Source organism: Cnephaeus nilssonii (genome assembly GCF_951640355.1).
Source record: "Cnephaeus nilssonii genome assembly, chromosome: 1".
NCBI lineage: Eukaryota > Metazoa > Chordata > Mammalia > Chiroptera > Vespertilionidae > Cnephaeus > Cnephaeus nilssonii.
In genome coordinates, this window is record NC_137072.1 from 20,380,481 (window position 1) to 20,393,659 (window position 13,179).

A 13,179-nucleotide genomic window follows, 5' to 3' on the forward strand; every position below is an offset into this window, starting at 1 on the left:
CTGGATACAACTTTTTATTTAAAATTTCATCTTATACACCTGCTCCCTCTAGTGGTATAAAAAAGTTTGAGTTGCCAAGGATCTGAAAATAGATTTGGAAAACAGAATTTAGAGAAACAATTAGAAAGTTCCAAAGTAGCAATGGAAATAACTTGGGGGAAAAAAAACAAAAAACTTGAAACAAAGAAATTGAATAAACAGTGGGAAAACACTCTGATTAATTCTTACTGATAGTCAAATCACATAGATAGCTTTACAGTTAATAAGTAGTCCTAATCTCTCTCCAGGGCTGTTTTTGAGAGACATCTGTCAAAAATGTAGTATTATGACCTTAGAACAGTGAAAAATGAAAGTTTAATAAACAGTTAGTTTAATTTATATTTATAACAAAATGAAAATTAGAAAAGGAAGCTCTTCAAGTTACAGAAGCCTTAACTCTCCAGGTCACACATCCTTAATGTTGAATTTTCCTGAGAATAACTTCATTCAAGGACTGAGCTTCTTTTCAGGTTTAGTTCTGTAGGAAACCATTGTGACTTAACTGCATGCCCTTGGAGTTATCAGGTTGCCAAGCTGTACGTTGATAAATCCCCTTGAAAACTAAAGCAGGCTAGTTTGTCAGAGTATTTGTGCAGGTGCATGGATATGTGTGCATGCGCATATGTGTTTTTAAAAATATATATTTTCATTAAAAAACTGTGATACATCAACACAATGGAATACTATGCTGCTGTAAAAAAGGAAGGAACTCCTACCATTTGCAACAGCATGAATGGAGCTAGAGCATTATGCTAAGTGAAATAAGTCAGTCAGAGAAAGATAAATATCACATGATCTCATTCATTTGTGGATTATAATGAACAATATAAACTGATGAACAAAAACAGATCCAGAGACAGAGAAGCATCGATCAGATGCTCAAACCTCAGAGGGAAGGTAGGGGAGGGTGGGAGTAAGGGGGAGAGATCAACCAAAGGACTTTTATGCATGCATATAAGCCTAACCAATGGACACAGACTACAGGGGTTGAGGGTGAGGGTGAGGGCAGGATTGGGGAGGGGTTGGGGGTGCAATGGGAGGATATGGACACATATGTAATACCTTAATCAATAAAGAAAAATTTTTATTGATTTCAGAGAGGAAGAGGGAGGTAGAGAGATAGAAACATCAATGATGAGAGAGATTCATTGATTGGCTGCCTCCTGCATGACCCCACTGGGGATGGAACCCGCAACCTGGGCACATGGGCTGACTGGGAATCTAACCCTGACCTCCTAGTTCATAGGTCGATGCTCAACCACTGAGCCACCCCGGCCCTGCCACATATGTGTTTTAATTGCAATTGAGTTCCTTTGCAAATACCTTTTCTTTTTTTTCTTACCCCACCACATATGAGCTGTGCAACTATCACTCATGCACACACCCCCCACTCCCGTAGGTGAACATAACTGCTTGTTGCTGACAGTTCTACAACAGAGCTGTCATTCAAGAGTGGCAGCTCTGCAGGGCTTCACTGCCCCAGCATGCCACTTCCCGGTTGTCACTCACTGGGAAAGCACCTGCTTTGCTCTGTGACTGCCTTGCAGCCGGGGCGTGCATCAGAACGTGCTCCACCCCCAGCATCAAATTGAGATGTCCGAGCAGTGTGCATGGAGCCTGCAGAATCGAGGCACCGACACGGCAGAAGGGAGACTGCTGAGAAGGCACAGGCGTTGCTCTAAACAGCACTTCTCAGACTTCACTGTGCATGTGGATCGCCTGCAGCAATTGTTAACATACAGCTTCCGATAGTCGGGCTGGGCTGGGGCCTGAGATTCTGCATTTCCAGTAAGCTCCCAGGTAACGCTTCGGCTCCTGGTCCATGGACTGCCCTTTGAGTAGCAAGGCACTAGAGTATACCAGTTTTCAGAAACGATTCTTTCAAAAATAGTTTGGAATTAAAAAAACCTGGGAACAGTGAATCTGCACATCTTGCGACTGTTTACAAGCAAAATAGGGCATAAGCCACCACCAGAAGTCCTACTTTTCACATGATAGGAACATTTTAAATTGGCAAGTTCCTTTATAAACTTAAAATTACAGGATGGTCATGAATCACACACAATTTCTCATCTATACAACATGGCTTTCAATTAGCAACATCTAGTTAACCACCTTTTAATGATCTCCCTAACCCTGGTTTATTAATGCAGTATATTTTAAATAAGTCTCGTGATTTAAGTAAACCAAAACTAGTGGTGTGGGCAGATGGTAGAAGGAGCACCATCACAAAACCTGCCACTCAGTGTAACAGATGACCGGTGCGGCCCAGAGCTATCCCTTTGTTCATTTTGCTAATGAGTGTCCTCGTTGCCTTTTGAGTCTGAATAGTTAATTACTTGCAGTTCCTACAGCTAACAGATGGTGGGGACAGAGCTAAAGGTTAACCTGATAAGAACAGGAGCTGTGGATGGCTATGTGGAGAAAATGAATCTGAGTTAAATGTGTTTTCCTTGTTTCCTACTTTTAAAGAAGATTTTTTAGAAAATGAATTTAGGTATTAGCTGCTACCAGCCTTTGCACTGCAGCCTTTCTTCCAGCAAATTATACTAAAACTATAACTTTAAAGTCTTTTGTTGTAAGTTATCCTGAAACCTTCTTACAAGGTAATCACTGTTTGCATAGACAGAGATTTAAACTGAGGTCTTACAAATTTTAGACTTCACCTGATTAATTCAAATAGTTCTTGTTTATTTTAAGGTAACGGCGCTCATGTAATCCACTGTGGATGTTCATATTTTGTCGCTGTTAGGAAACGTATGCGTAAGCCTAGCCAGGCAAATATTGTTTGATTGTTATTTAAAAACCCTTTTAGTCCATAAATAAATAAATAAATAAATAAATACCTTTTTAGTCTATAAATGCATTCTGTAATCATTTCAAATTTAACCCTGTGGGACAAGACATTAATAACTGGATTTCTCCGCTAATAAGAAAACATAACTACTCAAAACTCTGGGGGGTGAGGGCATATATGGGAGTGGGGTGGGGGGTGCAATGGTAAGATATGTACACATATAATACCTTAATAAAAAAAGTGATTTGTAAAAAAAAAAATAAAAATAAATAAATAAATAATAAAGGAAAAAAAAGAAAACATAACTATTAGATATGTTAATTAAGAATTAATCAAGCTCAAATAATTTAAATGAAAAGGTGAATTAAACTCATGAAGATTTGTAATTGGGCTCAGGGCAAAACTTAACATTATTTTAAATATTAACTCTGACCTAACTACTTTACTAAGTCGCTTGATTTTTAAGAAATTATTGTTACACAAAACATTATACCCACTTATTTTTCTTTTAGGCCATTATGATCACAGAGGAAAATATTTTTTGAAACTATTTTAACAGTTTACTCCCAGATATCTCTAAAGCTAAGTAAAAATACAATTCCGAAAGGAAAGCAGCACATTGGAAGGAATGATTTTGGTTTTGAGGGGAAACTTTATCCTTGTGTATCTGCAACCATGACATTGCTATGGAAAGATAGGTTAGAATTCATCTAAAGATTACTTTAAAGTTCAAAAGTATTTCTAGAGTCTATCAATTTTGAAGCAAGGCATGTAGAAACTTCTATCTCTTTCTCTTTCAGTCTAATATAATGACCTTTAAGCATACTCCTTAATATTTTGAGATGGCATAATCAGTTTAATGTTTTACCACCATGAAGCATAAACTTCTGCACCAGCTTCCCCAGTCCATCACATCTTAATTTTAAAAATAACGTGTGGCAGTAAAATGTAGACAGCCATAAGCGAGTATATTCAGATGTTTCCAATAGCTTTGAAACAGACAAGAAGAAGAAGAAAGGAAGAGTCGCTGTCCCCATAAGCTTCTGTCGCGTAAGAAAAGGCCTCTCCCGTTAATGGACGTGGCAAGATTTAAACAAAAGACTCACAGAATAAAAATGTAAATGAGTTTGCTTTACTAAAACTATAACTTTAAAGTCTTTTGTGGTACGTTATCCTGAAACCTTCTTACAAGGTAATCACTGTTTGCATAGAGATTTAAACCGAGGTCTTCAATAGCATGAAACGCCTGCACAGCCCTCCGTGTGACAGGCATGCAAAGCCATGTTAATGTTCAGAATATGAATTGCCTCTGGGTGGCTCCTCCACCAAGCAGAGAGCCAACTGTGTGGCTATCCGAGAGCCTGATGGACGCCATGCGGCTCCCAGCCTGAACACGTCACCGCTTTGACATGTGATGTGCTCCTCCTGACACTGGCAGCACCGACACTGGGAGACGCCACAAAGGCAACAGGCCCCCCTCCCGCACTGAGCACACTGCCACCCCCTGCCGCTGCCCGGCCACGGTCTCCCAGCCTGCCTAGTTACAGGCAGACAGCCCTTCAGACACACACAGGGGGAAATGTGGGTGAGGGGCCCAGCTGCCTCCCCGGACGTAGCCTCCATAATGAATTGACCTGAATGATGAGGGCACACAAACAGTATGATATGCATTATTCCTGTCAATAAAATGTCCCCATGTGCCGTGGTCTTTGTACAGAATGTACTGCAGCCTTTCTTCCAGCAAGCTCTATTTAATCCCCTTCCTTTTTTTGCTATTCATATTATAAGTGTGTAATAGAATTCAGAAAATTATATGATAGCTCTTCTGGATCTGTCTTGTCTTGCGTTGCATATTTAAATTCTTGGCTCCCTGCTTAGAAATATGGAATTCCCCATCTTTCAGAAAGCTTTGGCACTAGAGGCCGGCCCTGAAAAGGAACATTTGGAGTACAAAGTGGAAAACGAGAGACTGCTTCAAGTCATTGCAGAACTCGAAGAAGTAGCCCAACTCAATCTAAAAGAAAGTGCCTTTTTAGGTAATATTTTGAAGTCATTTTTGAGGGAAATTTATATATTGGGCACTTTATAAAATTCATAGCTATGTTTGTCTTTTCCAAACACACATTTGTCTGGTTGTTTACATTTAAAAGATAGCCATCTTTGATTTTCATTTAAAATGGCATTTCTTGCTTGGGACAGGGAATATACATAAATATTATAATTATACTCCTGAGCCATGTCATTTTAATTCAGGGCTTTTATAAGTATTTTCTTTCAAGCCAAGCATTGACCTTTGAAAAAAAATGTGCTGATCCATGCTCTATTTTACTTAGAAATATTATAAAACAGAAACTTTTGCCAATTTCTGTTTCTTATGCTTAATTAGCTATGTAAAATTTATAACCTTTGAAACTTATAAATACATATTGAGATATGGTTTGTGGAGAAACAAGGTTAGCCCTTCAGTAACATATGCTCTGACTTACTACTTAATTATCTTCAATTTTTGGTACAGATTTTAAGTACAAATATTCTTTGTAACCCCCTTTTTTACATACCATAAACATTGGTAAGAGTTTCATTTTAATCTCCAAAGTTATATTGCTTTAAGTATTTTTTCACTTACTGTTATCTTTGTATTTATGTTAATTATATAATGTTGCTCTTAATCTGCAGCATGAAAGGTAACAAGTAAGCAATAAAGAATTCACAAAGTATTGATGAAATCATTTCTATTGCAATGTCCCTTAAATATACAGTTGTACCGTGCCAGTGCAGTCTGGCTTTCCTTCTGATGTGGTATAATAGTGCTCTTTTAGGTTTTGGTAGTTCTGACTGAGTCAAAAAGTGCCACCTGCTGAAGGACTTTGTATAGGCTGTGACTAACAGCAAAAGTGTCCATTGCGAGTATTGATGAAAAGCTTTCAGCCCTCGGCCACACTTGGATCTTGAACTTAAGTTCTTAATCCCTATCTGACCAGCCTTCTTAACAGCAGGAAGAAGGCTGTAAATGTCAAGGGCAGTTGTGAAGGTCACAGTCCTGCTAGGACTTGCGTCCACTATGCCTGCCAGTGGTGTACAGCCTGCCTGGAAGCAGGAAGTTTGAATACAGGGCATAAACTTGTAATTTCATGGTTGGTCTCTCTCTCCTTTTGTTTATAGAAGATGAAATTATGAATCTGAAAGAGATGGCAGAAAAGGATCATAGAACCATTCAAAAGGTACTGTAACTTTTTTACATTGATGAATGACTCTTTTAAATTAAAATATCAGCCCAATTGGTGAAATAACGCTGTGCCCCACTTGTCCTGTGATGTCAAGTCCATTTCACATTATTTGGGTAAGGTCTTAGTAATGCATAAGGTATTGAATTAATGTATAGGTACTTGTTTTATCTGGGATAACTAGGAGTCTCTCTTGTTGATTGTAAGGAATTGAAAACTTACATGACAGGGAGGGCAGAGGTGTGTCTGTGGAAAAATTATATTGTTAAGAGTGAGCAGTCGTATTCTCAGGTCAGATGGTGGTTTATGTTCATTTTTCTGTACATGAATTAACTGGGCTTATGTTACCCAGGAAATTTGCATTTGGAACAGGGAATTCTTTGGTGTCATAAAGATCAAGATTTCCTAATGCATTCAGTGCAGCAGGACCCAGGTCAGGGGCTCTGCTCTGTGCTTTCTTAGCCCAATGTACCGCCCCCACTGCAGCTCCCGAAACACTTCTCTGTGAGGTCCGTCTTCCCTGCGGTACCGTAGCCCCACGCGGGCAGAGACTGCGCGCTCTCCGTCTCTGGCCCAGCCCCAGTGCTGAGCACAGCGCGTGGCACACTTACAAATACTCCTGGAGCCATTCATTCATAGAGTGAGAATGTACTTAGAATCCATACAATTTACAGAATTTACAGGTGAAAAGCGGGTTTACCTCCCTGAATTATTCTAAATGAACATACCTGCTTTCTATGAACCGAATCGAGTATCAGTTTCTAATTAAAAATTTATTAAAATTAGATAAAATTAAAATTCATTTCTTCAGTCACATTAACCCCATTTCCAGGGCTCATGGGCCTACGTTTAGGTTCAGATTTCAACCTGGTTTTGCAGTTTAGGGTATTCTTATGTTTTAGGATAAATTACTTCAAAGAACTACATTTTAAAGACATGGCTGCCCTGACAGATCAGATTTGGGAGATGTTTACTCTGATAACTGAATCTGTCAGACCTTTTCACAAAGTGCTTTCCTGTTCTTGTGCTTCACCGGCGAAATCCCCTTCTTACAGAGAGAGCCGAGTCTGTACACAGACAACTCTAATCTTGGCATCAAGCTCTAAGGTGGAAAATAAAATCTCAGCTTGCCAATGTCACTTAAGAACCTACAAGGGAACCATCCCAGGTCATTTAAATGTTTCCCAAAGCTATTCCGTCCACCTGTCACGTAGAGATAAGGACTGTAATAGAAGTCTGCATATAGAGACGGGATCCCTGGAAGGTTCTATGAAGAGTTTGCAAACAGTTCCACACCCGTCTCACACTCTTTTACTTGAGCTGATTTTTCCAGGAGGTAAGAGGGTAGAAGAGCTGGGTACAGAGTGTGATTACATCATGAGTGAGAGATGTTTGTGGACCTGTTTGTGATTTGCTATGGCTAGGTATGAGGCGGGAATCTGGTGAGAATTTGTGTTGGGGCAGGAAGAGGGGAGATTGGGGTGTGGGGAAGAGGTATGCAGGAAATGGAAGAATGGAAAGGGCAGCTGGGAAACCTCTGGACAAGTCACATGCCCCCTTTTTCCGCCATGGTTGCAACTGAATGCAAGTTGAAAATGGGACTGAACGTGGGGAGGCTGACCTCTTACCGTCTGTCCGAGCTAAAAACTATCAATTACGTAGCTTCTCTGTTTTAGTTCCAGCAATCTAATAACAGCTGAATCTGTTTTTCAGCTGTGGCCACAATAAGAATCTCTTTCTGGGAGGGAGACAGACCAGCAGTCAGAGATTACGGCCCAGGGTGTGATCAGCTTCAGGAGGCAGGTGGCACAGAGTGCACAGTGGGCACACCCAGCCTGAGGAGTAAGGGGCCAGGGAAGCTTGGGGGATGGGCACTGAGCTAACTCCTGAAAGAGAGGTTAGAATTCCAGGCAAGGATGAGGGGGAGGTGGCAAAACATGCCAAAGGGAAGTAAGTGTGTGTGGTTTGCAATAACTGAAGGGCACCTGAGAATAAGGGGTGTTGAGAAGCAGGGCACATGGTAGAGGATTATTATTCATTCCAAGAGGTTTGAATGACCTTCATTGTGCATTGGCAGGGGCAGGGGGGCGGGGGGGGGGGGGGCGGGCTCTGAACATTGGGGCAGGATCCAATTTGTGTCTCCTAAAGAAAACAAATGGGAAGGAGGAAAATCCAGAGCGAGAGAATCGAGTTAAGAGTTATTTGGATGAAGCATGGAAACTACAATCCTGAAACAAAATGAGGACAGTGACATTGGGGATCATGGGAAGAGATGCACTCAAAAGATGATTAGGCAGCCATGGCTCTGGTCATTGATAGGGTTGGAGGTGAAATGATAAAGGAGAGGGAGGAGTTAAGGCTGGATAGCATTTGGATGAAAATGAGAACAGGGTGGCATAGCAGGGGGAGAAGCAGGAGAGGGCACTTCAGAAGCCACCAAGAAAGTCTCAAAAAGGAAGGACACACTCCCAGTGTGTCAAATGCTGCTTAGAAGCCAGGAGTGCTGAAGGCTAACAGGGGAAGACTGGACCATTTAGCTTCGGTAACCCTGGTCATGTTAGCGGGAGTCATTTTCCTGGGATGGCAGAAGCAGTTGTGAAGAGGGGTGAGTGGTAACGTGGAGGCAGTGAGCATGGACACTCTCTCCAAGTTTGGCTGAGGACGGCCAGGGTGTGGTGGGGAGTTGTTGGAGGGCGACGGGGAGTTGAAGGAGTATCTTTAAATAATGTCAATGGAAAGGAGAATGAGGGTAAAAAAACAATAAAGAGGAGATCATCGATGAGGAGAGATCATAGGGGGCCGGCAGGATTGGGGCTAAGGTCCTTGGTGTTGGCTGGTAATTGACACCCACTGGAAACTTGGTGACACTTCTTTTCAGGCTCAGTTATGAAGACTCAACACAAAATCTTTGCCTTCCATCCTTCTCATTCTTTTATTTTCTCTAAATCTGCTGCCTACCCCCACATCTTCAACTGCACCCCTCACCTCCCTCCTGAGCCTCTCATCTAGCCAGTCCCCAGTGTTCCCCAGCCCTGTTTGGGGACTGCCCTGTGCTACTGGAGACAACCCGATCCTTGCCTTTGGGCGACATTACAAATAGGTGAGGTTTTAATCCAGAGTAGCTGCACCCTTCCTCTGTCTATCATCTCACACGGATCTGATCAGTACCCTTTCTTACTACCTACCTGCTACAGCTCTTCCAATTTTCACAACTTGTCTCAATTCCAGTTAAAAGAAAACCTGCCTCTTCTCCCCTCCCCCACTGCTAGTTTCCCTGTTGATCAGGTCACAATGAGATCCACATTGCCCTTAATCCTTTCCAATCTTTTTCTTTCTTGAATTTTCTACTGTATGTGACGGAACTATGCCTCACGTCACAGGTGTCTTCTGCAGTAATGCTTATTTCTGATCTTTCACACACTTCTTCATCCTTGTCTAAGCAATGTCTGTCAGAAGTTTCTCCTCCTCCATCTCCCATTGAAATACTATTCTTGGGGCCTTGGTTTTATTCTTATTTCCCAGGCTGACCTCAGATGGCCCCATAACTGGCACACCTGTTTAGCAGTGACTTCTAAACCTTTCTCTCCTGCTTTAGATGTTCCCTAAATGCCACCTTCTTAATTTTAACTCTGTCCTCATCCTCAATTTCTTTTGTTTCCCAATATTTATTGATTTTAAAGAGAGAGGAAGGGAGGGAGGGAGGAAGGGAGGGAGGGAGAGAAGGAGAAAGAGGGGTCAATTTGTTGTACTTACTCATACATTCAATGGTTGATTCTTGTGTGTGCCCTGACTGGGATTGAACCCACAACCTTGATGTATCAGGATGACTCTCTAACCAGCTGAGCTACCCGGCCAGGACTTCCTCAATTTCGATGGTACATGCACTGAGAGGACTTCTTTGACGGACCCCTTCTACCCCACTCTGTGCTCCCACATTCTTAGGACTATTTGCTCCTTTCAAGTTATGAACTATGTCTTGTTGTTTCTTTGTATTCTAATCATCCCTCAAAAATATTTGCTGAAAAAATATCAAAACTTGAACTCCTTTACCCCTCAAATCTGGACTCATTGTGCTCCCCATTTAAATTAATGACACTGCCATCTATCCAGAGGGTCAGATGGCAAATCTAGGGTCATTCTCTACTCTCTCCTTTATCTCTCACTTCTAGTTGGTAACTAGGTCTGTAGACTTTCCTTTCAACATTTATCTCAAATCTCCTTTCTCTGCAACACCATTGCACAGATTTAAGTTGAGGCATTCATCATTTCCATAGAGTCTTCATTTTCTTTTCTCATTTTCCTTTCTGTTTAAACCTAGCTTCCACACTGTTGCCATAGTTATCTAGTACCCTAACCTAATGTGCTAAAACCTTCAATGGTTTCCCATCGCCTTCAGTATAAAATCAGCCTACCCTAAAATGTACTGAGTGATTTTTAATGTCAGCAACAACTAAGCACTTTCATATTTGCTATCTCAAATTCCTTCCACAATAACTCTTTATTATATGAGACAATTAAAGCTTAAAGTGTAGAATTAACTTACTCACACAGAAGTAAGAAGCAGAGCTTTGACTTGAACCAACTACTATTCATTACATCATTCTGCCTTCCCCTCTTAACTATGGTGAGCATGGCACTTCATAATATCACCCTGAATCTCCTTCTGCCTTCATTTCCTGCCATTCCTCTGTGTAAGCACCTGAGTCATATAACACCAAAGGTTTCCCAATTCCTCCCTTACTCTGTGCTTCCCTGTGTCTACACTGCTGTTTTGTTGGCTGTTTCCTCCACCTTCCTCCTTCTCCAGCTTGTTGAATTTCTGCATGTTCTTCAAGACCCTTGTCAGTGGTACTACTCTTGTGAAGTTAAAACCTGGAATAACAGACCTTATTATAATTACAGTTGCTGTGTTATGTGGATTTTTATGCTTTTCGACTACCTGAAGATTTGATGTAACATTTGTCCTTATGTTCTACAGTGGTTCACATTACTCTCCTACCATACTGGATGCTGCAGGGGAAGAGATCTGCTCTAGCTCATTTTTATACTTCCATAGCCAAACAAAATGTTAGGCATCTAAAGGGTGTTCCCTACATGTTTATTAAATTAGTGAATATATGAATTAATTGAATTGAACGGATATCAAAACCAGTGGGCAGCCTGCACACTGAAGGGTTTCAGGTTCGATCTCAGGCTCGGTCCAGGCTCATGTGGGAGGCAACGAATTTATGTGTCTCTCTCCATTAATGTTTCTTTCTTTCTTTTTTGTTTTTAAATATATTTTATTGATTTCAGAGAGGAAGGGAGAGGGAGAGAGAGATAGAAGCATCAATGATGAGAGAGAATCATTGATTGGCTGCCTTCTGCATACCCCACACTGGGGATCAAACCCACAACCCGGGCATGTGCTTGGACCCTTAATCAAACCGTGACTTCCTGGTTCATAGATTGATACTCAACCCCTAGCCACACTGGCTGTCTTTAATTGGTATGAAATATGGCTATATATATCTATAATAATAAAAGCATAATATGGTAATTAGACCATATGTCCTTCTGAATGTCCTTCCAAATGACCTTCCAGATGAAGCCAGGGCTGCGAGGGAAGCTTGGGTCCTGGGTGCCAGCAGCTGGGGGAAGGAAGGTCTACTCTTACATGAATTTTGTGCATCGGGCCTCTAGTAAACATATATATCACAAAAACCTAAAATAAGAAATGGGTTATAGAAAAATTAATTGTTCTTTTTGACTAATTAAGACTTGCTTTATTATGTATTGATATTACATTTTTGGAGATGAAGAAGGTTGTAAATAAATTGACATTTTCTCTGTATAGTTTGCTTGCTTATATAATAAAAGTATCTATACTAATAAAAGGGTAATATGCTAATTAGACTGGACATCTTCCGGATGACCTTCTAGATGTTCTTCTGGACAAAGCCATGGTGGCAGGGTCAGGCAGAGGTGGTTAGGGTCAATCATGCCAGCAGGAGGAGCAGTTAGGGGTGATCAGGCTGGCAGGGGAGCAGTTAGGAGTGATCAGGCAGGCCGGCAGAGGCAGTTAAGTGCAATCAGGCAGGCAGGGGAGCAGTTAGGGGCATCAGGCCAGCATGCAGAGTGGTTAGGGGTAATCAGGCAGGCTGTCAGGTGAGCTGTTAGGAGCCAGCAGTCCCGGATTGCGAGAGGGATGTCCGACTGCCGGTTTAGGCCCGATCCCACACTGATAAGGCCTAAACTGGCAGTCGAACATCCCCCGAGTTGTCCAGGATTGGAGAAGGTGCAGGCAGGGCTGAGGGACCCCCAACATCCCCCATGCAGATTTTTGTGCACGGGGCTTCTAGTAATAATTATATGGTAATATGTTATTAGTACATGGTAATCTGTAGACATTTAATTTTTTATTGAATTTATAGGGGTTATATTGGTTAATAAAATTATATAGATTTCAGGTGTACAATTCTATAATACATCGTATATATTATGTTGTGTGTTCACCACCCCAAGTCATGTCTCTTTCCATCACCATTTATCCCCCCTTTACCCTCTCCTGCCTCTCCCACCCCCATTTCCCTCTGGTCATCACCATACTGTTATCTGTCTATGAGGTTGTATGTTTTTTTCTTAATCCCTTCACCTTTCTCACCCAGGCCTCCTATCCTCTTCTCTCTGACAGCTATGAATCTGTTTCTGTTTTGTTTGTTAGTTTATTTTGTTCATTAGACTTCACATGTAAGTGAAATCATATGGTGTTTGTCTTTCTCTGATTGGCTTATTTCACTTAGCATTAGGCATTTAATTTTTTTCTTTAATCATATTGGGGTCTGTTTTTCTCATATTCAGAAACAAAATATATTTCACTAAATTCTTTTGAGGATTAAATTCAGGCGTTCTGTTTTTATAATCAAAATGTAATGTTCTTCTCTTTCAGTTAACTGAGGGTAGAGATAAATTAAGGGCTGAACTTGATGCTGAAAAAGTATTAGTTCAAGAAATGGTAAGGTGATTTACATTATTTCCTAATAAATTTGAATTAAGGAATTTAATTTGATCATGAAAGTTTTATAAACTGTCTTTGTACCTGTTTATTGTGAACTAGTTGTTTTCCCTTTATCAATAATC

The 13,179-nt window shown here is 41.0% G+C and overlaps 1 protein-coding gene across 1 annotated transcript in view; it reads left to right on the forward strand.

The window, feature by feature from the left end:
- The window catches only part of LOC307102562 (uncharacterized protein C10orf67, mitochondrial), a gene marked incomplete at both ends in the record, with an annotated part of 171,412 nt that overhangs the window by 57,740 nt on the left and 100,493 nt on the right, over window positions 1-13,179 (forward strand). The window contains 3 exons of the mRNA XM_079776167.1: window positions 4,740-4,872; window positions 5,999-6,057; window positions 12,989-13,054. Of these exons, the coding sequence (XP_079632293.1) occupies window positions 4,740-4,872; window positions 5,999-6,057; window positions 12,989-13,054 (258 nt within the window). The remainder of the gene's footprint in view (window positions 1-4,739; window positions 4,873-5,998; window positions 6,058-12,988; window positions 13,055-13,179) is intronic.